Genomic DNA, 25,534 nt, shown 5'->3' on the forward strand with positions numbered 1-25,534 from the left:
ACTTCTCCCTTGTGACATGTTACATCGGTAGCCTCGTTAATGGTACGCCTTTATAGAATATCTAGCTTGCTTGCATTGACTGATATGAATGGCTTTATGAGATGTCGCATCGTATGCTTATTGTGTATTTCTACTTACAGGAATGATGTGATGATCTAAATGCAATTAAACCAAACCGTTGGACTAAAAGTTGTGCGGACCTGAATGGTTTTCCACAACACTTAATTGCATTTAAGATCTGCTGACATGGCTGGCAACAAGACGTTGACGGTGTCCATTTTCAGCGCCGACCCACAAGCCACGGACGGAGGCTTGCAACTCAAGCACTGGCTCAAGCAACTGGAGCATCTCTTTAATGAGCCTGATACCGCTCCGACGCCTGCCGCGAAGCTGGCAATATTACACTCAAAAATCGACTACCGGGTCTACCACTCGGTCGCTCAATGCACGACGTATGATCTTACCGTCGCGGAGCTCAAGCGGCTTTATATAAAAGAAAAAAGCCCTGTGTATGCGCGTTATTTGCTGCAGACGCGACGGCAGCAACCCAACGAGCCTATGGATCATTACGCCCAGGAGCTCCGGCAGCTCATGCTGGACAGCGCCCAGCCACGGACTCCCGAGCAGGCTAAAGATGATCGACTTTTAGATGCCTTCATAGCAGGGGTCTCCTCTCAGGAACTACGTCTCAAACTCTTGGAGAAGACCGACCTGACCTTCGCTACGGCGGTTGAGCAAGCGACGGTGTATACTGAAGCGCGGATGCAATCGAACGCCTATGATCGCACGCGCCTTTTGGCGGGCACCTCACTACACGCCCGGCCGGAGAGGACCACTGACGAGGACGTGGATCCGCCTGCTGAACTCCGGGATGCTCCGGAGGATGACCCTACCCTGACAGCTGCCGTTACGACCAGCAGACCCAAGGCCTTGCGCGGGGCCGCATGTTTTTTTTGTGGAGGGCCTCGTCATGCCCGAGTCGTGTGTCCGGCACGTGACGCTATTTGCCATTTGTGCTCGCTAAAGGGACATTACGCGAAAGTGTGCAAGAAATCGGCACGCGGCTCGCGGCCCTTCGACTCGCGCAGCCGCGGTCGCGCAGGCGCGGCAACCTTGAACGGGCTTGTAGCAGAACCCACGAGCCCAGCGCCTTACCCGTCTTCGAAGGGGAGGGCCTCTCGCTGCGGCCCGCTGGGCGCTCAGACAACCTTGACTGGCGCCACCGGAACGCCACCACCGTCTCATTCTCCATCGGGGACAAAGGCCGCGTCCTTGGCCAAACCTCGAGCCACGCAAGGGAAGAAACAGCTTTCGAATACTACGGAAGCCTTTTGTCAAAGCGACCAAACGAAAAAGGCGATTTCGAATACTACTACGGAAGCCTGTTGTCAAAGCGACCAAACGAAAAAGGCGATTTCGAATACTACGGAAGCCTTTTGTCAAAGCGACCAAACGAAAAAGGCGATTTCGGCTACAACGGAAGCCTTTATCTGCCAGGAGTGTCAAAAGGCGATGTCAAATACTACTGAGGCCTTTTCTCATCGGATTTTGAATCGCGAAACACCGGAATGCTGGGGAAAGCCCTCTGATGACGATAATGGATTCCCCATGGTCAACGCAGACTCCGGTCACGATCGCAAAACTGCTGCTGGTGTAGGATTCACCCGCGAGGCTGGTCCGACCCATTCGGGGGGCTCAGTCCCGCTCCCAGCTGCCTCGTCTGGCCTGGCTCAAGCCCTTATTCCCCTTATGGTTGAGGGCCATTGTGTTCAGGCCTTGGTGGACACCGGATCTACGGATAGTTTTATCGACCAGCGACTTGTGCTCAGGCATGGATGGCGGATCGGGCGGTCTACACGACGGATCTTCATGGCATCCCAGGGACTCCGGCTTAGCACAAAAGGGGAATGCCGATTGAAACTAGTGCTAAAGGGACGGGTTTTCCCTGATGTACACCTTATGGTTTTACCCGCATTATGTGCTGATATTCTGCTAGGACACGATTTTCTTAAGCTGCATGGACGTCTGGTAATGGAGTTCGGTGGGCCTGACACTCTTGTTGTGGGGGCGGACGACGCGCTAACGGTGTGCGCCCTAGCGCAAATGGACGTTCGTCCGCTTTCGCTGTTCCCCAATCTAACCTCCGACTGTACCCCTGTCGCGGTAAAATCGAGACGCTACTCCCGCGCGGACATGCAATTCATTGCGGACGAAACGACTCAGCTCCTGAAAGACGGCATCATAGAACCTAGTAGGTCACCGTGGCGTGCCCAGGTCTTAGTGGTGCGCAGTGAGGCCCATCGCAAACGCATGGTAATCGACTATTCCCAAACGATTAACCGCTTTACACAGCTGGATGCCTACCCCCTTCCGGGGATGGACGCGCTAGTGCAACAGGTGTCCCAGTATTCGGTCTATAGTACTCTCGATCTCCGTAGTGCGTACCACCAGATCCCTATCTCTAGGGCGGATCGTATCTATACCGCTTTCGAGTCGGGGCAGCGGTTGTACCAATTTACACGATTGCCCTTTGGGGTGACGAACGGGGTCGCTTGTTTCCAGAGGGCCATGGATGACCTCGTTGCGCGGGAGCACTTAACCGATGTTTTCGTCTACCTCGATAACCTTACGGTTTGTGGATATGACCAAGGGCACCATGACGCTAATCTGAAGCGCTTCCTTGAGGTCGCGCAACGGTATCACTTAACTATGAACGAGGATAAGTGCCGATACTCCCTACGCACCATAGATCTTCTGGGGTACACCGTGACCCATGGCTCAGTCTCTCCGGATAAGGAACGTCTGCGACCTTTGCTCGACATGGCCCCTCCCTGCGATCGGGCTTCCCTGAAACGCGCCCTTGGGCTGTTCGCCCATTACTCCAAATGGGTGCAAAATTTCTCCGCGAAACTTCGCCCCCTTGTGGCCTGCGACACCTTTCCCCTGTGTTCGGCCGCATTGACGGCCTTTGAAGGACTTAAGACCGACATCGCCCGAGCCGCCGTAGCAACCATTGACGAGAGCGGCTCGTTCGTCCTCGAAAGTGACGCCTCGGATCAGGCCATCGCGGCGACCCTCTCCCAAGGGGGACGTCCCGTGGCTTTCTTTTCACGGACTCTTACCTCCGCTGAGCGGCGGCACTCGTCCGTTGAAAAGGAAGCGTATGCGATCGTCGAGTCTATTCGGCGATGGCGCCCGTACCTACTCGGGCGGAGCTTCCAAATCATCACGGACCAGCAAAGCGTTGCGTTCATGTACGACACCTTACACGCCCAGCGCATTAAGAACGAGAAAATCACTCGCTGGCGTATCGAACTCGCCGACTTCTGTTACACCATCAAATATCGCCCAGGGAAGGATAACCAGGCCGCCGATGCCTTATCGCGCCCCACTACATGTGCTGGTATCACCTCGTTGGAGGGCCTACGGGTGCTGCATGCTACTGCGGGCCATCCCGGCGTAACGCGTTTCGCTCATTTCGTGCGGAGTGGGAATCTCCCTTACTCGATTGACGATATCCGCCGTATCTGTCGCGACTGCGCTATCTGCGCGGAAATCAAACCGCGTTTCTATAACCCCCCTATGGGGACTCTGGTGAAGGCTACACGCCCGTGGGAACGCTTGGCGATGGATTTCAAGGGCCCTTTGCCGGTGTCGAGCGGCTCTCGCTATCTGCTCACTATCGTTGATGAGTACTCACGATTCCCCTTTGCTTATATGTGCGCGGACATGACTGCTGCCACGGTGATGCGTTGCTTACAGAACTTGTTCTCAATGTTCGGTTACCCGGCCTATGTCCATACCGACCGGGGTGCAGTCTTCTTGTCTCAGGAGGTGCGCGGCTATCTGCTCCAAAACAACGTTGCGTCTAGTTACACCACGCCGTATAGACCCCAGGCTAATGGGCAGATCGAACGCTTCAACGGGATTATCTGGAGGGCCGTCATGCTCCATCTCCGGACCCACGGCCGGGGCCTCGATAAATGGGCTTGGTCGCTACCTGCGGCGTTGAACTCAATCCGGGCACTCCTGAGTACGGCAACTAACCAAACTCCCCACGAGCGTCTTTTCCACCACCCCAGGAGCTCGGGGTGTATACGGTCTTTGCCCAGTTGGCTCGCTGGGCCCGGGCCGGCCTACCTTAAACGGGCAGTTCGCGCGAGCAAGTACGACCCCCTTGTGGACAAAGTGCAGATTCTCCAGGCTAATCCTGAGCATGCTCGTGTGATGACGTCTGATGGTCGTGAGACTACTGTCTCCGTTCGTCATCTTGCCCCTTGCGGGGTCGACGACCTTAGTAGGGAATCGGACGGACCAGTCGAACCCGTCTATGAGACTATGACCTCTCCCGACGCTCCCATCGCCGACAGTCCACCGACCCTCCCCCCGTCGAGACTGCCCGGGTCCGACGACTTGGCGTTACCCCCTTCATCACCCGACCCTGTTGACGCCTCTGACACCGGGGATACAGGGTTACGAGACGCCGTACCCGGGGAATTTCGAACGCGTGCTGGTAGAGAAATTCGCCGCCCGGCCCGCTACGGTTGGGCCGACTAATACTCCGCGCCCATGCTGACGCTCACTCGCTTTTAGCCGCGCGGCCGTATAATTCTGACGGGGGGTGAATGTAGTGAAATCGTATCCGTACTGAACCCGGGTGGGGATGCTCGCTGCTCGCTGTCATTGTTGTCCCCACTAGGGGCGTGACTATAAGACCCGTTGCTGTGTCAGTGCTCCGAGACTTCTCCCTTGTGACATGTTACATCGGTAGCCTCGTTAATGGTACGCCTTTATAGAATATCTAGCTTGCTTGCATTGACTGATATGAATGGCTTTATGAGATGTCGCATCGTATGCTTATTGTGTATTTCTACTTACAGGAATGATGTGATGATCTAAATGCAATTAAACCAAACCGTTGGACTAAAAGTTGTGCGGACCTGAATGGTTTTCCACAACAATAGTAATAATAATTGGAAACAATAATAATAAGGATAATAACATGACTCCCCCTGCCCCTCCCATTGTGAGCAGGTGTACAAGTAGACTCAAACATGATTGAGAAAAGTTAGAGAGCAGATAAGTCTGCTATATTTCGATTGATAGAGGTTTCATCAAGTTCCACGGGACAGTGCAAAATCTCAATTGCTCAAAGTTTGGTCCCCCGAGGACTGCAAATCACGAGAAAATATTGAAGCGGTTGAATGGAGCAGTTTTGAGGAACCCCTGGAAATCGCTGCGTCGCTGATCTCAAGAATTGAACTCAAAACTAAAAATGTACCAAAAGAAGTCGCATACAAGTGAAGCAAAAACTAACAGACAATGATGAACAACTTTGTGTGACGATGTATGAATGCTTGGAGCAAAAATGCAGAGGGATCTACATTTTCTGAGTTACGTGTGGTTTTCTGACGAGGCTCACTTTCTTTTAAGTGGTCATGTTAACTCCGAAAACAACTTGTTTTGAGGTTCTACTTCTCATGATGGTGTTATTGAAATACCATTGCATAGCCAGAAATGCACTGCATTGGTTGCCAGAAGCAAATCTGGCATCATTGGGCCTCTCTGGTTTCAATATGAAGAAGGGAAATCGGAAACCGTAACCACTGAACGGTACTTGAATGGTATACATCGACAGGGCAGTGCAGTGGTTTCAGCAAGATGGGGTCGCACCTCACACTTTCAACAGATCAACACAGATGGCTACAAGCAGAAATTCAGTGATGAAATTGTCTCTGGAAGGACAGATGTTGAATGGGCACCCCATTCTCCGGACCTCAACCCACCTGACTTCTATCGTTGGGTTTACCTGCAGGGAGAACGTAGCTACCTGTGGGGAGAACGTAGTGTTGCGGACGCGGTTAAAGATGTTATTTACCGAGCGGTTGGTATTACCGCGACCGAACAGTTATTCCCCGATTAGAACCCGATTCCACCCAAACGTTGGCCGGATCGCACCGCGGCTGCTCAATGAGGGAAAAGACTAAAACGACGAATGCAAAGAGGAAGACGAAGGCAAAGAAAGGTTTGGAAATACTACTAAATTTATTTACTATTTACACACATAAGCAAAAAGAAAGCAGTCACGTTTATTTACAGCACATAAGACGCAGGTGACACAGTGAAAATACTAGCTTACCTACAGTCTTAATTAACCCAGGACAGAACAAACAAAAGACAGACTCACGCGGGGAATGATGACAGGAATCGCAGGAGGTGGATGGCTGGAGGTGAACGCTTGGTGGAGCCAACGCGGAGCTTGGTGGAGCTGAACGCTTGGTGGAGCCAACGCGGAGCTTGGTGGAGCCTTGGTGGAGGTGAACGCTTGGTGGAGCCAACGCGGAGCTTGGTGGAGCCTTGGTGGAGCCAACACGGAGCTTGGTGGAGCCTTGGTGGAGGTGAACGCTTGGTGGAGCCAACGCGGAGCTTGGTGGAGGTGAACGCTTGGTGGAGCCAATGCGGAGCTTGGTGGAGCCAACGCGGAGCTTGGTGGAGCCTTGGTGGAGGTGAACACTTGGTGGAGCCAACGCGGCTGGTGGGGGGTTGGTGTGACGGGTTCTCTCTCCTTCCCTCACAAGCTTCAGGACTCTTTCTCTCTCTTTCTTAGTCCCACCCAGTCCAACAACTTCCTCTCTTGCTTAGTCCAACTCAAGGCCTTTCTGTCTTCTGATCTCCTCCCTCTTCGACTCTCTCTGGGGGCCTCTGCCTCGGGTTATATAAGCCCCACCCTTGACCCTTTTGCGAACCTCCCCAAAACGTTCTCTCTCCGCCCTCTAAAGCCAACCCCTCGTTCTGGGTTGGTCGGCAAGGGCTGGTTCACTCCTCCCTATGACGAGGTGGGGACCCGCCTTTCTTCCCCAACCCTGCCTCGTGGCCAATGGTGGATAAAGAGAAAACCGCCCAAAATGCAGTTGGCAATGCGAATGGCAATTGATGAAAAGGGGGAATGGAAGTTTTGGGAGTGGGAATGAAGGGAATCTATCTCTTTCACTTGGTGCAATGGAGTACTTCTATTAATGGGAGACACAGCCTTACCCTAAAACACAGAATAAGATATAACTATCGAACAGGGGGATTCTATGATTGGCTGACGTGTATGCTTGTGGACTAATTATGGGACGCCCTTTGACCTTTACACAGCTCCGGAGGCAGGAGGCGCAGAATAACAATAATAATAATAATAATAAAGCACACAATAAAAAAAAAACAGTCCTCATATCCGCAACAATAGCTACCTGTGGGGAGAACACACATGGATGGACCATAGGTGCATTTTATTGACTTTTCCAAAAATGCCGAGCGAGACGATTCGTAAAAGATCAGATCCAGCAATTCTGAGCTTTCACTGGAAGATGCTCAGTGTGGAAGCAAATGTAGGTTCGGCAAACTGGAGGTATTTGTACTCACCCAAAGAAAGTCAAAGTCCTGCTGAGTGGCAGTGCTCTGCATGTACTCCACATGTGTCTGGTTCGCTGGGTTGGCCAGGGGGACGGGTGGGGTCAGGGTCGCCATGGCAGTGGTTATGTTCTATGAAAATGGAAGAGAAAGCAGTTGGCGGTTTACACGGAGCCCAGCAAGAAGCAAATAAATGAGGGGAAAGAGTGGTCGAGAACACCGGTGGGTATCGACGTCTTCAGAACATAAACCAGGTGACCGACGTACCACGACTGCATCTCTAATGTTCCGCTTGATATCTTGAACCTTTTGTTGCTTCTCCCTGAAAACAATTTACAAAAACAGACTTTAAATTTCTCACTTCCAGCATAAAAATATATTTGGGAACTGAGCAGTCTCAAATTGTCGTAATGGGATTGCTTGTGATAATTGGTTCAGGAGAAGCCATTTATCGATCACATGAGCACATGGAGGAGGGCAGGAGGAAAAAGGAGAACATTCACAATGAGAAGAGGAGTGGGAGGGAAGAGAATGAAATTCATTGTACAGTTAGGCTCACAAAGGAAACAAGCATTCTGAGTATTGCGCTGCAATACATGTCCCCTACCGGCATTGGGTAGCACTGTCATAGAAAACAGTATTATGACTTACCGCTCTCCTAATTATAGTCCGGAAAACTGTTGGGGGAAATTCCCAAAGTTCAAAGTGCCATAACTTTGTCAAAAATGATCGATACGTCGTGAAGTTCGAACTTGATCTGTAACTTATCATGAGGAAACCATGTACCAAGTTTGAAATCATTAGCATTAAGAGTTTAGGAAAAAAGTCCGGAAAGCTGCTCTTTCCGTGACGGACTGACGGACCGACAGACGGAGGGACGGAGTGCAAACCTATAGTCAGGGCCGTCTTAAGGCAGTTGCCCAGGGGCCCCATGCTGCCATATTGTTCAGGAGAGATCTCTTGGCAGAGTGGATAATTACTCGACCTCTCGCTGGAAAGGCCTGGGATTAAGTTACGAAATAAGACTGTAGCAGATTACATTTCATTTTATATGCAAATGGTATAATTTAGGTGTCGCGGAAGGCGAGAGAACGAGGCCATTCGTAGGCTTCGAAGATGGTTTATTGTAACAGCAAGATCCAGCACATTAAACTAGAACGGAAGTCGGCACGCGTATATAAAGCCGAAAGCCCTCTTCGGAGGGCGTGGCTCCGGCAACCGCGCGTGCGTCACATCCGCACAACCACAAGTCCGACAGGCCCGTGCACGTGTATTATGCCCAAATAAGGTAATCACATAAGGTAACCGCCACATGCGGTTACCTGCACATAAGGTAACGGCCACAATAATATGCATTAACCTTCTTTCATTAAGATTTCCACTCATTTATTCAATGTAAAATACAAAACAAGTTTCACTGCGCATCCCGATTTCCATTTGTTGAATGACGTCACGCACTTCTTGTTGAAGTTGAGTTGAAGAGTCTAATTTATCTACAAATAATCCGGAAGAATTCCCATGTTTTAAACGCGCGTCATGTTAAGGTGTATAGAGAAGCTTAACATGTCCTTCCACAGCATGTTATTATAATTAAAAAATAAATAACAAAAATAATGATAACATTGTAACAAAGCATATATTAATTAATCTAATAATAGTAATAACAATAATAACATTAGTATTATTTGCCAATAATAATAACGAACGTTTAAACCCTCCTCCCCCCACCCTCTGCGCACGTCAACGAAACAAGTTTCACTGCGAGTCCCGATTGCCATTTGTTGAATGACGTCACGCACTTCTTGTTGAAGTTGAGTTGAAGAGTCTAATTTATCTACAAATAATCCGGAAGAATTCCCATGTTTTAAACGCGCGTCATGTTAAGGTGTATAGAGAAGCTTAACATGTCCTTCCACAGCATGTTATTATAATTAAAAAATAAATAACAAAAATAATGATAACATTGTAACAAAGCATATATTAATTAATCTAATAATAGTAATAACAATAATAACATTAGTATTATTTGCCAATAATAATAACGAACGTTTAAACCCTCCTCCCCCCACCCTCTGCGCACGTCAACGAAACAAGTTTCACTGCGAGTCCCGATTGCCATTTGTTGAATGACGTCACACACTTCTCTCAAATTTATTCCAGCAAGCGCCATCAGCATTTCACAGCGCCAACTATTTGTCTTGTCACTTTTGTGAATTGTGAGCATCTTCCATTCCTATGTAATAAGGTATGTACAGTTTAAATTCGTTGTCAATTATAATGCATTAACAACCAATATTTGCCGAAATGATTCTCAAAGTGGGTGTGAAGGGGCCCCCCCAGTGGATTGCTTTGCCCAGGGCCTACAATGCTCTTAAGACGGCCCTGCCTATAGTCCCCTACGGTGTACACCGGTAGGGGACTAACAAGAAAGAGCAATCAGAGATTGCAAACCCTCGCAGGGATGTATTTTCAGTGGTTTTTAAGGCTTTTGTGTTGAAACAAATATGGCGGCCAAACCACGTGACCGATGACGTAATCATTATTTTTTTCCTCCACCAATTTATGCCCACATGACGCAGTGACGCTCAAGAAAGTTCATCTTGATCGGATGAAGTTTTGTACTTGTCGAATTATGACGTCATATTGGAGGCACCTATGACATCATCATTAACATATTTTATTCCCGATGGAGAGTTCTTCACAATGGGCCATGTCTCAATTTTTCCTATTCAGCGCTTTCGGAGATAGAGGTGCAACGTTTTTCAGTTTTTCCAAGATGGCGGCCGAACCACGTGACTTATGACTTCATTATTATCATTAAAAAAATTATACAGGTGGAGTTGCAACTACAGTGAAAATTTCCTGTCCATTGGACCAACGGTTGCAGAGAAAATCATATTTATTCTGTGCCACAAACAGACAGACAGACAGATAAACAAACTCACTCAAATGCAATACCCTCTCCTCTGGCGAGGGTAATCACATGCCGGACGGACAAGGACATTGGGAGATAATAATGTACACTTACAAGACAAAGGACATTGCTAGATGGACCAAAGCTGCGGTGATTTCTACGTGCTGCAATCAGAAGATGGGGTGAATCCTACATGCTGCAAGCAAGAGCTGGGGTGAATCCTATATGCTGCAAGCAGAAGCTGGGGTGAATCCTACGTGCTGCAAGGAGAAGCTGCGGTGAATCCTACGTGTTGCAAGCAGAAGCTGAGGTGAATCCTAAGTGCTGCAATCAGAAGCTGGGATGAATCCTACGTGCTGCAATCAGAATCTGGGGTGAATCCTCCGTGCTGCAATCAGAAGCTGGGGTGAATCCTACGTGCTGCAACTTACGTGCTGCAATCAGAAGCTGGGGTGAATCCTACGTGCTGCAATCAGAAGCTGGGGTGAATCCTACGTGCTGCAAGCAGAAGCTGCGGTGAATCCTACGTGCTGCAACTTACGTGCTGCAAGCAGAAGCTGGGGTGAATCCTACGTGCTGCACGCAGAAGATGGGGTGAATCCTACGTGCTGCAATCAGAATCTGGGGTGAATCCTACGTGCTGCAATCAGAAGCTGGGGTGAATCCTACGTGCTGCAAGCAGAAGCTGGGGTGAATCCTACGTGCTGCAAGCAGAATATAGGGTGAATCCTACGTGCTGCAAGCAGAAGCTGGGGTGAATCCTACGTGCTGCAAGCAGAATCTGGGGTGAATCCTACGTGCCGTCAACAACCAATTTGATATATTGTGGCGGACACAAAAGCCCACTGGCGTGGTGACATCATTCCGCGCACCAAGTGGGCGAGGGCCAGGCCCGAGGGGTAGGCGTGGCCTGAGGATATACACGGGGCGCGCAGCCCAGAGCGCGCTAGTGTTACAGTGAGCTCCTGAAATAAAGACGCTTATAAGTTACCGCTTGTCCGCTTCCTCCTTGCTCGCAAGCAGCGCGCGTAACGCCGCGCTTTACTGGTGACCCCCTCGACGTTGGATCTGCCGGAGCGATCCTTCCACACGCGACGCCATTGCCATGGCCAACTTCATCAAACTTCCCGAATTTTGGGAGGCTCAGGCCGAAGTCTGGTTCGTCCAGGCCGAAGCCCAATTTCAGCTTCGGCGCCTCACCGGCGATGACACGCGCTATTGCCACATCGTCGCCTCCCTCGGGCCCGGCACGGCCGCTCGAGTTGTGTCCGTCCTTCGCCACCCACCGGACGGCCACAAGTACGAGGCACTCAAGTGGCTACTCCTAGCCACGTTCGGCCTCACGGACGACGCACGGGCCGACCGCCTCCTGGATCTCCCTGAGCTCGGTGACACGCGCCCGTCGGTCCGAATGGACCATATGCTGTCACTGTTGGGCGACGAAGCCCCCGGTTCTCTATTCCGGGCGCTTTTCCATCGCCAACTTCCAGCGCAGGTTCGCCTCGCGTTGGCCGGGACCGGGCTAACGGAACCCCGAGCATTGGCAGCCGAGGCGGACAGGTACTTCGCCGCTTCGGACACGCGGGCGAGAGTCGGCGTGGCCGTCACGGCCCTCGAGGCTGATGCTGCTGATGCTGCTGATGCTGCTGATCCACAGCATCAGCTTATACAGCATACGCAGCATGCTGATACGCACCTCGTGACCGCCGCCACGCCCCGCCCACCGCCGCGGCGAAAACCGCCACCGCGGGGAAACCCGCCAACTCCACCGGCCTGGCGGAGCCAGCCGCGCTCCTCCAGCTCCACCACCTGGTGCTGGTTCCACGCCAAGTTCGGCCACGAAGCTCGGCAGTGTCATCCGCCATGCTCCTTCAACATGTCGGGAAACGCCCGGGCTGGCGCTCAATAGTGGCGATGAGCGCCGGCCGTTCGAGCAGCCTGCTGTTCATAACGGACACCTTCTCCGGGCGCCATTACCTGTGCGACACGGGAGCGCAGGTGAGTGTCGTTCCCGCCGGCACGTCAGACAAGCACGCCGCGGATGGGGGCCCCGCGCTGCTTGCCGCAAACGGGACGCCCATCCGTATGTACGGAAAACGCTGCCTCTCTCTGCGGTTCGGAGGGCAGGTTTTCCGATGGACGTTCGTCACCGCCGACGTGCCCATGGCACTGCTTGGCGCGGACTTCCTGTGCGCTAATGGGCTCCTGGTCGACGTCAAGCGCAGACGTCTTGTCCAGGCCGAGACGTTCAGCTCGCTCGCTTGTGCGTTGCCCAGCTCGTCGAGCAGCTCAACGAGCGGCTTGCCAAGCGGCTTGCCGAACGGTTCGGTTCCGGCCACGTTGGTCTGTACGCTTCCGGCAGCGGACGCATTCACCCGCCTCCTCGCCGGCTTCCCGGCCCTCACGCGGCCCACCTTCTCGGCGGGGGCCGTCAAGCACGGGGTGGCCCATCACATCCCCACTGTCGGGCCACCGGTCTACGTCCGGGCACGCCGCCTCGAGCCGACGAAGCTGGCGGTGGCAAAAGCGGGGTTCGCTACCCTGGAGCGACTCGGCATCGTTCGGCGCTCAGAGAGCGCTTGGGCGTCGCTGCTGCACATCGTGCCGAAGCCCGGCGGGGGATGGCGACCGTGCGGGGACTATCGCCGTCTCAATGACGCCACGACTCCCGACCGCTACCCCGTCCCCCACATTCAGGACTTTTCCGCCCGTTTGGCGGGCATGTCCTTCTTCTCGAAGGTGGACCTCATACGCGGCTACCATCAGGTCCCCGTCAGGCCGGAGGACGTCCCGAAGACGGCGGTCATCACGCCATTCGGACTCTTCGAGTTCCTGCGCATGCCCTTCGGTCTGAAGAATGCGGCTCAGGCGTTCCAGCGACTGATGGACAGCGTCTTGCGCGACTTGGATTTTGTCTACGTCTACCTGGACGATATCCTCGTCGCCAGCGCGTCCCGCGAAGAGCACCTACGCCACCTCCGCACGCTCTTCGAACGCCTGGGCCAGCATGGCCTGATTGTGAACCCCGCAAAGTGCCGGTTCGGCGCCGCCATAATCGATTTTCTGGGGCACCGTGTCACCAGGCACGGAGCCGTCCCCCTGCCGGCCAAGGTGGAGGCGGTGAAGGGGTTTCCGCGCCCCCGCACGATCAGAGGGCTGCAGGAGTTCCTGGGCATGGTGAACTTTTACCATCGGTTCCTGCCCCGTATCGCCCAGCTCCTGCGCCCCCTACACGAAGCTCTCCGAGGTAAGCCGGGCAAAGGCGACGTTACCTGGACCGAGCAGATGGACACGGCGTTCACGGGCGCGAAGCTCGCCTTGGCTAATGCCACCATGCTCGCGCACCGGCGCCCGATGCACCGATCGCCCTCACCACCGATGCCTCGGACTACGCGGTGGGCGCGGTGCACGAGCAATGGGTGCGTGGAGCTTGGCAACCGCTGGCATTCTTTAGCCGGCAGCTTCGCCCGTCTGAACGCCGTTACAGTACCTTCGACCGCGAGTTGCTCGGGCTTCACTTGGCGGTCAGGCACTTCCGCCATCTGCTCGAGGGCCGTGCGTTCACGGCCTTCGTCGACCACAAGCCGCTGATCTTCGCGATGGGCAAGGTCACCGATCCGTGGTTGGCCCGGCAGCAGCGTCACCTCTCGGCCGTGTCCGAGTACACGACGGACATCCAGCACGTCGCGGGGAAGGACAACCCGGTGGCGGATTGCCTTTCCCGGGCCGTCGCCCACGCATTCCACCTCGGCATCGACTATGCCCGGATGGCAGCGGACCAGGCCGCTGACCCCGACGTCCAGGCCTTGCGGACCGCCGTCACCGAGGTGCCGTTCGACGGCGCGGGCGCGGCCCTCTTGTGCGACGTCTCCCTCTGGCGTCCTCGCCCCATCGTGCCCGCGGGCTGGCAGCGCCAGGTGTTTGACGCCATCCACGGCCTGTCCCACCCGGGCGCGAGGGCCTCCCAAAGGCTGATCGCCGACAAGTTCGTCTGGCATGGCCTCCGGAAGGCCGTCCGCGGCTGGGCCAGGACGTGCCTCGCGTGCCAGCGCGCCAAGGTGCACCGGCACACCCAGGCCCCGTTGGCCCCGTTCACGGTGCCGGAACGCCGGTTTGACCACGTCCACGTGGACCTGGTGGGACCTCTGCCCCCCTCGCGGGGTTTCACCCACGTCCTCACCATGGTGGACCGCACCACCCGGTGGCCGGAGGCCGTGCCCTTGGCGTCGACAACGGCGGCCGATGTCGCGCAGGCTTTCATCGCCACCTGGGTCGCCCGGTTCGGCGCCCCCTCAGACATCTCGTCCGACCGCGGCCCCCAGTTCACCTCGGAGCTCTGGGGGGCGGTCGCGCAGGGGCTCGGGGTCCGGCTGCACCGAACCACGGCCTACCACCCCCAGGCTAACGGCCTGTGTGAGCGATTTCACCGCTCATTGAAGGCCGCGCTCCGGGCCACCCTCCTCGACGGCGGCTGGGTCGACAGGCTCCCCTGGGTCCTGCTGGGCCTCCGGACGGCGCCCAAGGAGGACCTGCGTGCATCCGCGGCGGAGTTGGTCTTCGGGCAACTGCTGCGGGTGCCGGGCGAGTTCCTCCCCGACTCCACGGCACCATGGTCCGCGGCACAGCAGCGCTCCGCTCTGCAAGAGACCGCCCAGAGGTTCGCCCCGGTGCCAACGGCATGCCACGGGCACCCACCGACGCATGTCGCCCCGGAGCTTCGCGCGGCGGAGTACGTCTTCGTCCGCCACGATGCCCACCGGACACCACTGCGGCCCCCGTACGACGGGCCTTTCCGCGTGCTGGAGACCGGGGCGAAGCACTTCACCCTGGACATCGGCGGTACCCCTGACCGCGTTTCGGTAGACCGCCTCAAGCCGGCCCACCTCGACGTGGACCATCCACCGCCAGTGGCCCGACCCCCACGTCGGGGCCGCCCCCCTGCGGGCGGACCCCCGGCACCGCCCAGCCCCGCCGCCACGCCGCCCCCCGGTCCTGCACCCATTCCAGGGGCATCCCACCTGGCATCCCTGCACCCCGGACGCCGCCGATCGCCAGGGGGCGCTTCGGTCGGGTCATTCGTCTGCCCCGCAAACTGGCCCTCCAGGTGCGCGGGAATTCTGGGGGGGCGCGTGTGGCGGACACAAAAGCCCACTGGCGTGGTGACATCATTCCGCGCACCAAGTGGGCGAGGGCCACGCCCGAGGGGTAGGCGTGGTCTGAGGATATACACGGGGCGCGCAGCCCAGAGCGCGCTAGTGTTACAGTGAGCTCCTGAAATAAAGACGCTTATAAGTTACCGCTTGTCCGCTTCCTCCTTGCTCGCAAGCAGCGCGCGTAACGCCGCGCTTTAGTATCATGTTAAATTTGCATCTTTCACTTTTGAAACGTTGATCGAATTTAGATTAGTAACGATTACACAACAGGTTGCGAGAGAGATGGCGATTTTATGTCTGATCAGGGTTCATTTCCCGACCCGAGAATAAATGCAACAAGCATTCTGAGTATTGCGCTGCAATACATGTCCCCTACCGGCAGTCTGTCGTCTGGAAAACTGTTGGGGAAATTACCAAAGTTCAAAGTGCCATAACTTTGTCAAAAATGATCGAAACGTCGTGAAGTTCGAACCTGATCTGTAACTTATCATGAGGAAACCATATACCAAGTTTGAAATCATTAGCATTAAGAGCTTACAAAAAAGGCCGGAAAACTGTTCTTTGCGTGATGGACGGACAGACGGACAGACGGAGGGAAGAGTGCAAACCAATCGTCCCCTCCGGTGTACACCGGTAGGTGACTAATAAAGTACAGTTCAGTATTGGTCATGAGACACGGTTTTTGTACACAATGTAATGAAGAAGGTTTTTTTCTGTTTTTTTTTCTTGTGTATGCAAAATCGAGGCTCGTGAAAGAGCCAACATTAATCACACACACAAAAAAAAATCAAACAGACACATAAAACATATAACAAGGGGAGTGTTAGACAAGATGGGGGAGAGAGGGGTAAGCACACAGACACTACATTTGAAAGCAGGGACATCGATAGATCTGTGGGAGGGAGAGGGCTTGGGGGGGGGGGGGGTGGGAGAAGTATAAAACACAAGGACACTGCAAGAATGTCCAGGAAAGAAGTTGGAATTTCACAAAAGTGGCTCTGGGATGAATTAGCGGGTGTAGAAAAGATCAAGGTTTTGGATGAGGGAAGATAAGAGATGGTGGTGAACAGCTGTTTCAAAGACCTGGAGGGAGGAGTGGGATTGAAGAGAGTGAGGGAGTGAGGGAGTTTGTTCCAGAGGCGGGAGTAAAGAGGAATGAAGTAGTGAAGGTGAGCAGGGAGTCTTGATTTTGGCAGTTTAACCATAAGAGGGTTGCTGGCAGATCTTGTGCGACCTGCAGGAATATTTGGGGGACAGAGCACAGAGAGAGCTGGGGCAGCAAGGCCGGAGGGGAGTCTGTAGAAGACAGAAAGACCACCAACCTGCCTATGGTGAGTGATTCCAATGATTCTGAAAGCTTTGGTTTCAACAGCGTGAAGCCGAGCTAAGTGTGAGGCAGGAGCACAGGCCCAGAGGGGAGAAGAGTATTCCATTGAGCTGCGGATGAAAGCCTTGTATGTGGTGAGGAGCTCAGGTGTGCCAAGGAAGGACTTCGCACGACAGAGGATGCCCAGACGGCGACTGGCTTTGGAGGCCAGCTTGGAAATGTGGTTTTCCCAGGAAAGATCATGGCAGATAGTGAGACCCAAAAGCTTGAGTGACAGAACTTCTTGAGGATGATTGTTGAGAAAGTAGATGGGAGGGTTGTCCAGTCGGTATTTTCAGAGAGATATAGGAAGAGTGTGAGATTTGTCAGGATTGAAAGACATGTTCCACTTGTTTGACCAGTAGTAAGGGCATTTTATGAGATATTTCACAAATCTGTTAACTAAATTGTTACCAAAAAAATTCTATACCAATATGTTTGTAAAGGTGTGTAATAACATGTGTTAAAATGTTGAAGTTCAACTCCCGTGGGAAACCCAGAAAAAAAGCTGTTGAATTCGGGTACCGAAAAATTATTTTCGACAATTTTTATTTTTTAAAAATCGGCCCTTAAGTAACTTATGAGGGGTCAAATAAGGGTTTTTCATGATTCTGAGTCGATTGTTAACATTTATATTTTCACTTTTACATTTACACACAAAGTAGCTCACTGAGGGTGAGCACCCAGCATTTGTGGCCAGAAAAACTGTTTCTCATTCTTCCTCTGCTCAGTCCACCTTGTGACTTGGCTGCCTTCATTAATGTCTGCTCAATGCAAATGTCACACCATGTGCCGGACCACTCATGACTTGAGTAACGGACAACGTGGTTCCCGTGGGCAGTGAGACGTTCTAAGGTGTCTTTGTAAGCAGGCAAAGTTTCTAGTTCCTTCATGAGTTGACAGTACAGCCGTGCGGCCTTGGCATACTGATGATGGCCTGCAGCGGCAAAGATGTGAAGCATCTTGGTAACAATGCAGGACAGATGCCCATTGTGGTCTGCAAGTCGCTCGGTTCTGATAAAGACCTTGATCACATCTACCATGTGGTGGTACTCCACCCAGAGTGCAGGTGTTCTTCCTCCTTTTGCGAGTCGTTTGAAGGTTTCTTCAAACCTTTGCTCAAACACTGGCACTACTGGGTCTGAGTGTCTGGCTCCCATCTTCCCATCAGCCACCTTCTCCATGAAGGTCTTCATGTCACCACGCTCCTCCTCAGTGAAGGCAAGTTTCATGATGTGTTGATAGATGGCTGCATCGATGAGGAGGTGAACACGGATTGCCTTGTCAAAACATCCTCCATCCATGATGTGGTTGGCTGTCGTACTTCCAGGATAGATCAACTGGATCACATCTAGTAGTCCAGAATCTTCCATGATGTTACCCATTGATCCAAGATAAGACTTCAGCAGGTGAAAACCACCCAACCTTGGAATGACGGGTAGATTTGCCTGCTTTATTATATTCACAGCCTTCAGCCAAATCGGAAGATCAAAGGTCACTATAGCGACCCCAGCGCGCCGTATGCACTCTTTCAGAGTGGTGAAGATGGTGTTGAGGTCATTAGGGTCTCCTTCAATAACTGGGAGGAACTCGATCTGTGTGCTCTGCTTTGCATCATTAGCATGGATTCTCTTCATCCAGCCATTCCAGTTGGAGTGTGGGAACTCAGGATCGTTGGCTTTGATCACCCACCCCGCTGCCCAGAGTGTGTCATCTGGAGTGAGGAGTGGCTGATCATGAGCCAGGGAGGAGGAAAGCTCAGCGAGGGGGAGAAACATGATCGCGTTCGTTCCTATCTGTTTCCTGTTCGTAAATGGAATAATCTTTACTTCAGTTCCTCTCAGGATCTTAGCTTTGTCGAGTGCCTTCAACTTCACCCGGGGGAAAGCTGCTGTTGTCTGTGGATCTGGCAAAGGTGGTGCCGGAGAGGTGACTTCGATCCAACCCATTGAGTGAAAGGGAGTGTTTCCATGAATAGAGACAATGTTTAAATCTATATTGTCTCCAACAAACTGAGTGACTGCATTGTTTGTTTCCCCAACCTCCATAAAGACCACCTGATCATTACTTGACAATTCACTTTCACTGGCTGGCACTTTGGCTGTCATCACTGATTGATCCTCAAGCGCAGCATCAACCGCAACCTCATCATTGATCTGTTCATCGGTTTCCTCCACAATGGTGTCAAGAGTGCCAGAAGTATCTGGAACATCATCTCCACTCCTACTATTAAGGAAGCAGTATTTGTAGTTTTGTGTCTCCGTGTAAGACTCAGTGTATCCCAGCCGGTGGAACTTGTTGAGCATCCATTTTGACCCAAATCTATGATCAAGTTGTATGGCAAGCCCCATTTGGTGTGGCAATACTCCAGACCGAGGTCGACAGGCCTTAATAAAATTCTGCCCCCAAACGGCAACTCTTTCGTCTGTCTTGACAATCGGTCTCAAGAACATCTGAAGGCTTGCAGGAACAAGTGTCAGCTGACTATCGATGTCAGTCATACTGTGTGTGGTGGGGTATGACTTTGGACCTAAATCAATCAAGGCAATATCATTGGATATGAACTTGAGTGCCGTCTTTATGATCTGAGTCTTCTCATCTCCATGGTCAAGATTAGCATGATGCGCTCGCAGAATATTGTCGGTGCCATCTTTGAGACAGAGTACATCTGCCCTTCTTTCCTGTGTTGTGAAATACAAGGTGTCTTCGTATTTCTCTAGAAGTTTTATCTTTAGCCAATGCTTTGAATAAGAAAGGCTCTTCTCTGGTGACTGATCAAACTCCTGCAGCTTTTCATGGACTTGGTCCGTGTTCATTACCCCATGCTCTAATTCTGAGTCTAACCATTCGCAGAATTCAATAAAAACTGCCTCTCGCTCCTCATCAATACTCCTCTGTCCTCTCTTCCTTTTTCCTTCCTCATCAGTCTTGGACAAACTGTCACCTCTCGCAAACATAAGTTTGCATCGCAAATGGTACAGTGTTTCTTCTGCTACCAAGTCGTTGATCCCTTCCAGGCGTCCAGTGACTTCAGTGCCCCAGTCATCCCCGCGACTCCGTGCTGTCTTCAGCAAGCTTGCCTTCAGTGTATCTGCAGTCAAATTATCTGGCACTCTGTATTTCTTTCTAGCTTGTGCTGGATTATTTTTGTAGAGCTGGGCTGGTTGGTTGCAAAGAATGCATACATCCTTATACAGGAGGTCAACTGACTGTGATCTTCTAGAACTGCAGCCAGTTGATGAACTGAACTCACAAGTAGTGCGTCTTCTCTTCAACTTTGATGACTCTTTCTCTGCCTTTGATGCTTGAGCTGACTTCTTGGTGGTTGCAACAAAGTTGTTGTACAGATCATTTTTACACTTCTGGTGGTACCTCAGTTTTCCTTCCTTTTGAGCCTCCTTCATACGTTCCACAACAGTAACATTTTCGACAGTTTCTGCTTGTTTCAATAAAGTTGAGTATCCCTTTGGAGTTGCCTGTATGAGCCTTTCAGCTGGTGTATCCGAGCGTGCACAGATGAAGCAATTGAGCACAGGTGGAGTAACGTCTTCATCCATATTGCTAGACTCCATGTCCTGCAAAGTAGAAAATGAGATATATTTAGAAATTATTTTTCCACAAAGGAGTGTCTGTGGTGAAATATAAATGTTAACATTCAACTCAGAATCATGAAAAACCCTTATTTGACCCCTCATAAGTTACTTAAGGGCCGATTTAAAAAAATAAAAATTCTCGAAAATAATTTTTCGGTACCCGAATTCAACAGCTTTTTTTCTGGGTTTCCCACAGGAGTTGACCTTCAACATTTTAACACATGTTATTACACACCTTTACAAACATATTGGTGAAGAAATTTTTTGGTAACAATTTAGTTAACAGATTTTCATATGTTTCCCTTACTTCTGTGATTTTGTGATTTTGTCCAGGTCTGCAGAGAGCAAGGTGGCTGCAGACTGCCGATCTGAGGGATCAGGAATGGAGCGGCAGAGAGTGGAGTCATCAGAAAAGACATAGAGAGGATTTTCCAGAGAGTCGGAGAGATCATTGATGAAGACCAGAAAAAAAGCACATGGCCCAGAACACTGCCTTGGGGACTCCAGCCTGAACAGGAAGGGGGAGAGAGAAACCCATTCAGGGCCACACGTTGACTACGATCAGAGAGGAAGTCCACAAGCCATGCGTGGAGTTTTCCGTGGATACCATAGGAGGAGAGTTTGGTGAGCAGAGCGGGGTGCCAGACCGTATCGAAGGCACGTGATATGTCAAGGGACACAGCTCTGATTTCCTGTTTGGCATTGAGGACCTCCATCCATTTATTGAGACAGCAGAAGCAGCATGTCCAGAGTAGAATAACCTGGTCTGAATCCAAATTGATGATCAGAGATCAAGCCATTGGAGAAGAGGAAGGATTTGATATCCGAAGCAATGATGGATTCCATGACTTTGCTGATAATTGGGAGCAGGCTGATTGGTCTGTAGTTGCAAGGATCTGTTTTTCCACCTTTTTTGTGTAAAGCGGTAATGTTTGCTGATTTCCAAGATGATGGCAGATGACCTTGAGCAAAAGAGAGGGTGAAGAGAACAGAGAGAGGGTGAGATGGAGCGGCAGAGCAAGATTTTAGGACCCGTGGGCTGATGCCGTCTGGTCCAGTTGCAGAATCAGAGTCAAGGTTTGACAAAAACTTCTCCACCTTGTCAGGAGAGAAGGACACAGAGTCCAGGAGCAGCTGTGTTCGACTGGGTAAGGTGGGAACAGAGAGAGATGGGTTTGGGACACAGGATTTTGAGGCAAACACAGAGTTGAGGCATTCGGCTTTGTCACGTACGGAGTCAGCTGTGTAGCCGTTTGAGGTAAGGGAGCGTATGTAGGGGGAGCAAACACCGGAAACAGATTTGACGAGACGCCACCAAGATTTGGAGGAAGGAGACAGGTTTGAGTTCATTCTTGAGTGTGGAGAGATAGTGCTTCCTGGCACTCCTGAGGGGAGACACACACTTGTTCCGAGCTTGGTGGGAGGAACTGAGATTGCCTTCAGTTGGATTAGCCTTCCAAGAGGCAAAAGCAAGTTGTTTCAGGGCAACTGCCTCACCACAAGATTCAGTGTACCATGAATGGGAGGAAGGGTATGTTCATTTACAATCGTTTTTGCCTTCCTACCACTTTACACCATTGGTAAACAACAAAAACCCACACGCACTTCTCTAATCATACCACCATAAAATGAGAAACACCGTGGAGAGCGATCGTGCCCCTGCAAGATGCCGTTGTCTTTGGTCACGTGACCCTCCACGATGAAGAGGGATGCTCCACCGGCTGACTTTGGTTTTCGGAGATTTCCATTTCAGACGGTTTTGTGATTTGTCCTGGAATTGTGGCTTCAAGTTACATCGGTGTGAAAAGTGTCATCTTTCTAGCCCACCTCGAAGGTAGAAAACATTATATATGAGAGTGAGTGGTTGGAAAGAGCTTTATGTGTTGGAAGAAGACCTCCATCATGACCATTCAACCCATTCAGGACTCTCAACAAATCAAATGTCCCACATCGTCCTCCTGCACCCTCCGACCAGGCTTGTGCAAGCAACACCAATACGTTCCCCTACGCTACACAACTTTGTGACTGCTCTTTCCCACCACCTTCTGACCTTAAGAAAATAAATAAGGGAGTGGACACGTCAGTGTTGTGTAATGGATGGAGGTGGTGGGGCGTGCAGGTTGGTGGTGTGTATTATGGATAGAGGTGATGGATGTGATGGAGGACGTGCAGGTTGGTGTTGTGTCATGGATGGAGGTGGTGGAGGAAATGCAGTCGGTGTTGTGTAATGGATGGAGTTGTTGGAGGCCGTGCATGTCAGTGTTGTGTCAGATGGAGGTGGTGGAGGACATGCAGGTTGGTGTTGCGCAATGGATGGAGTTGGTGGAGGTGGGGGAGGTCTTAAAGGCCGTGCAGTTTGGTGCTGTGTCATTGATGGAGGTGGTGGAGGACATGCAGGTGTGTGTTGTGTAATGGAATGAGGTGATGGAGGCCGAAGTTGTGTCATGGATGGAAGTGGTGGAGGACATCAGGTCGGTGTTGTGTAATGGATGGAGGTGGTTGAGGTATCTTACTCTGTGTTGAAGCCGTTGACGTGTAAAATCCTCATCTGTTTTACGATGGTGCTTTTTCCCGACTCACCCGCTCCTGAAACAATAAGACAATCTTGATTTCCTTCATAAAGTAAACGAGATAAAAATATAAAAATGCAAGTATTACCGAGTACAACAAGTCGGTACTGAATATTACAGGTAAGTATCGTAAGTAAGTATTGAGATCTCGCGAGATCTCGGAGACGGTGGGAGGGATTTTCGAAGCTCCACACGGTCTCCACGTTTTTCGAAGTTAAGTCTGTTCACAATTGTATTTTGTCGAAACTGTATTTATCTTTCGGTGTGTGAAGTTATTGTGTGCAACTTTGGTTGTTTCTCGGTGTTTATCTTTCATAAATTGATCGTCTGTTTGCCGTGTCGTGTCTTGAGGCCTTGTACAGTGTGCACTGTACAACCTTGAGGCTTTGTTTTTCTCTCAGCGGTCCGTCGTTTGTGATCCAATAACTTTCGTTCTCTGTATTCCCAGGCTTTTCACCCAGAGCCTACTTCCTTGTGTAAATCTCAACTCAAAAAAAAAACAAAAAAAAAAAAAACATTTCCTTCTCTGTTCTCATTCGTTTATTCATTCTTATTCGTTCGTTCGTTCTTCGACCACGTGTTTCTCCCCCATTTCCCCAGATAGTTTTCACTCATTAACCTTCAATGTTTACACTTTCCCCTCAAGTTATGTATTCCGTCATATTTTATAACACCTTTTTCTTCTTCTTCTTTAAAAGGCTGCTTTCGACTTGCTCACCAAATCAATTCATCCCAAAAAAAATATCCATCTCCTATAGTGCCTTTTTTCTACATTCCCTAAACTCTCCTGCACTCCATCCTCCATCCAGCGTCCTTAAACGTATTTTTAACTCGAAGGTCACAAGAAACTCATTTTGCAATAAATGTTCGTTTCCCATAAATCATACACTTTCAAAAATCCAATCTCACCCCTCCCCTCCAAATCTTCCCCATAACCCCTCCCCTCCAAATCTTCCCCATCACCCCTCCCCTCCAAATCTTCCCCATCACCCATCCCTTTCAAATCTCCCCCCTTGCCCCCTCCCTCCTAAACTACCCCCTCACCCCTCCCCGCCAAGACGCCCCCTCGCCCCTCCCCTCCTAGACTCCTGCCTCACCCCTCCCCTCCAAATCTCCCCCATATCCCATCCCTTTCAAATCCCTCCCCTTGTCCCTTCCCTCCCAAACTCCCCCCTCACCCCTCCCCTTCAAATCTCCCCACCCTCATTGCTTCTCAATTTCCCCCCTCTCACTCCCCCTCCTCAAAGCGTCCTCCCCGCTTCTTCCCCCTTCAAACTCTCACCTCCATCTCCCCCAACCTTCTGCCTCGCTCTTCCCCCTCCTCAAATAACACCTCATTGTGGCTCACCCAATCACCATCAAACCTTTTGTCCGCCCCATCCTTCCCTTTCTCCGAGCTATTCTGAAATCTCTGACACACCTTCAACAGCTCTCCCTATCTCTTCCACCTCTTCCACATCTTACCCTACCCCTCCTCCCCCCTGTTCTGTATCTGATGCTCCCCCTTCCTCTTCATTAACGGTATGGACCTCAAACATCCGGGGCCTTCGTTCAAACTTAACTGATCTCTCCATACAGGTTGCTTCTGTCAAACCAGACGTGATCTGCTTAACAGAAACTTTCCTCCTTTATGATGTCTCTGATTCCATAGTATCTCTCCCGGGCTACTCCCTCCTCCGGTATGATAGACCTGAGCCTCGTCCTGGAGGCGGGGTTGCTATCTTTATCAAAAACTCTCTTCCTCACTCGCCCTGCACTGCACTCTCTCGACCTCACCCCCAGGAATACCTCTGGCTACGGCTTCCCCTTCGCTCCCACCTCTTGTTCATATGTGTGTTGTACCGTCCACCAAACAGTGATGACTCCATCTACATCTCGCTGTCTGATGATATGGACCAACTTCTATCTACTCATCCCAACTCTCTCTTCCTCATATGTGGTGATTTCAATTGTCACCATGCCAGTTGGCTGGGTGTGGGTACCTCTCTCACCAGCCATGGCTCTTCAGCAAAGGACTTCTGCGACTCACTGGGACTGACACAATCTGTCAATTTCCCGACCCGGATCTCAGTCAACGGAACATCTTCTCTTCTGGACTTGGTTATGACTAACTTCCCTGAAAATGTCTGCTGCTCTTCTTCTGCTCCGATCGGATCATCTGATCATGTCCTTGTTAAAGTGGACATCTCTCTGACCATCCTCAGGGAGCCTGCTCAGCGTCGACGAGTCTGGCATTTCACTCAGGCCAACTGGCACGGTCTTCAAGCAGCCATCAATCATCTGGACTGGTCTCCCATCTCTACCACCTCTGACATCAACTCATCCTGGGAATTCTTCCAAAGTAAATTGCTCTCTCTCATGCACAGATTTATCCCATCTCGTCTTCAGTTGTCATACCCTTCCTCCCGTCCATGGTACACGGAATCTTGTGGTGAGGCTGTTGCCCAGAAACAACTTGCCTTCGTCTCCTGGAAAGCAAATCCAACGGAAGGAAATCTCATTTCCTTTCACAAAGCCCGAAACAAGTGTGTGTCCACCCTCAG

At 51.5% G+C, this 25,534-nt stretch overlaps 1 protein-coding gene across 2 annotated transcripts in view; it reads right to left on the bottom strand.

Moving 5' to 3' along the window:
* The window catches only part of LOC137426662 (guanine nucleotide-binding protein G(s) subunit alpha-like), a 182,043-nt gene that overhangs the window by 153,044 nt on the left and 3,465 nt on the right, over positions 1-25,534 (bottom strand). For both annotated transcript variants that reach the window (XM_078779159.1, XM_068115426.2), the window contains exons 2-4: positions 22,935-23,007; positions 7,663-7,717; positions 7,408-7,527 (exon numbers count right to left, since the gene is read on the bottom strand). In XM_078779159.1, the coding sequence (XP_078635285.1) occupies positions 7,408-7,460 (53 nt within the window). In that variant the 5' untranslated portion in view covers positions 7,461-7,527; positions 7,663-7,717; positions 22,935-23,007. The remainder of the gene's footprint in view (positions 1-7,407; positions 7,528-7,662; positions 7,718-22,934; positions 23,008-25,534) is intronic.

The sequence above is a fragment of the Myxine glutinosa genome, chromosome 5 (assembly GCF_964187855.1).
Source record: "Myxine glutinosa chromosome 5, kmMyxGlut1.1, whole genome shotgun sequence".
Lineage (NCBI taxonomy): Eukaryota > Metazoa > Chordata > Myxini > Myxiniformes > Myxinidae > Myxine > Myxine glutinosa.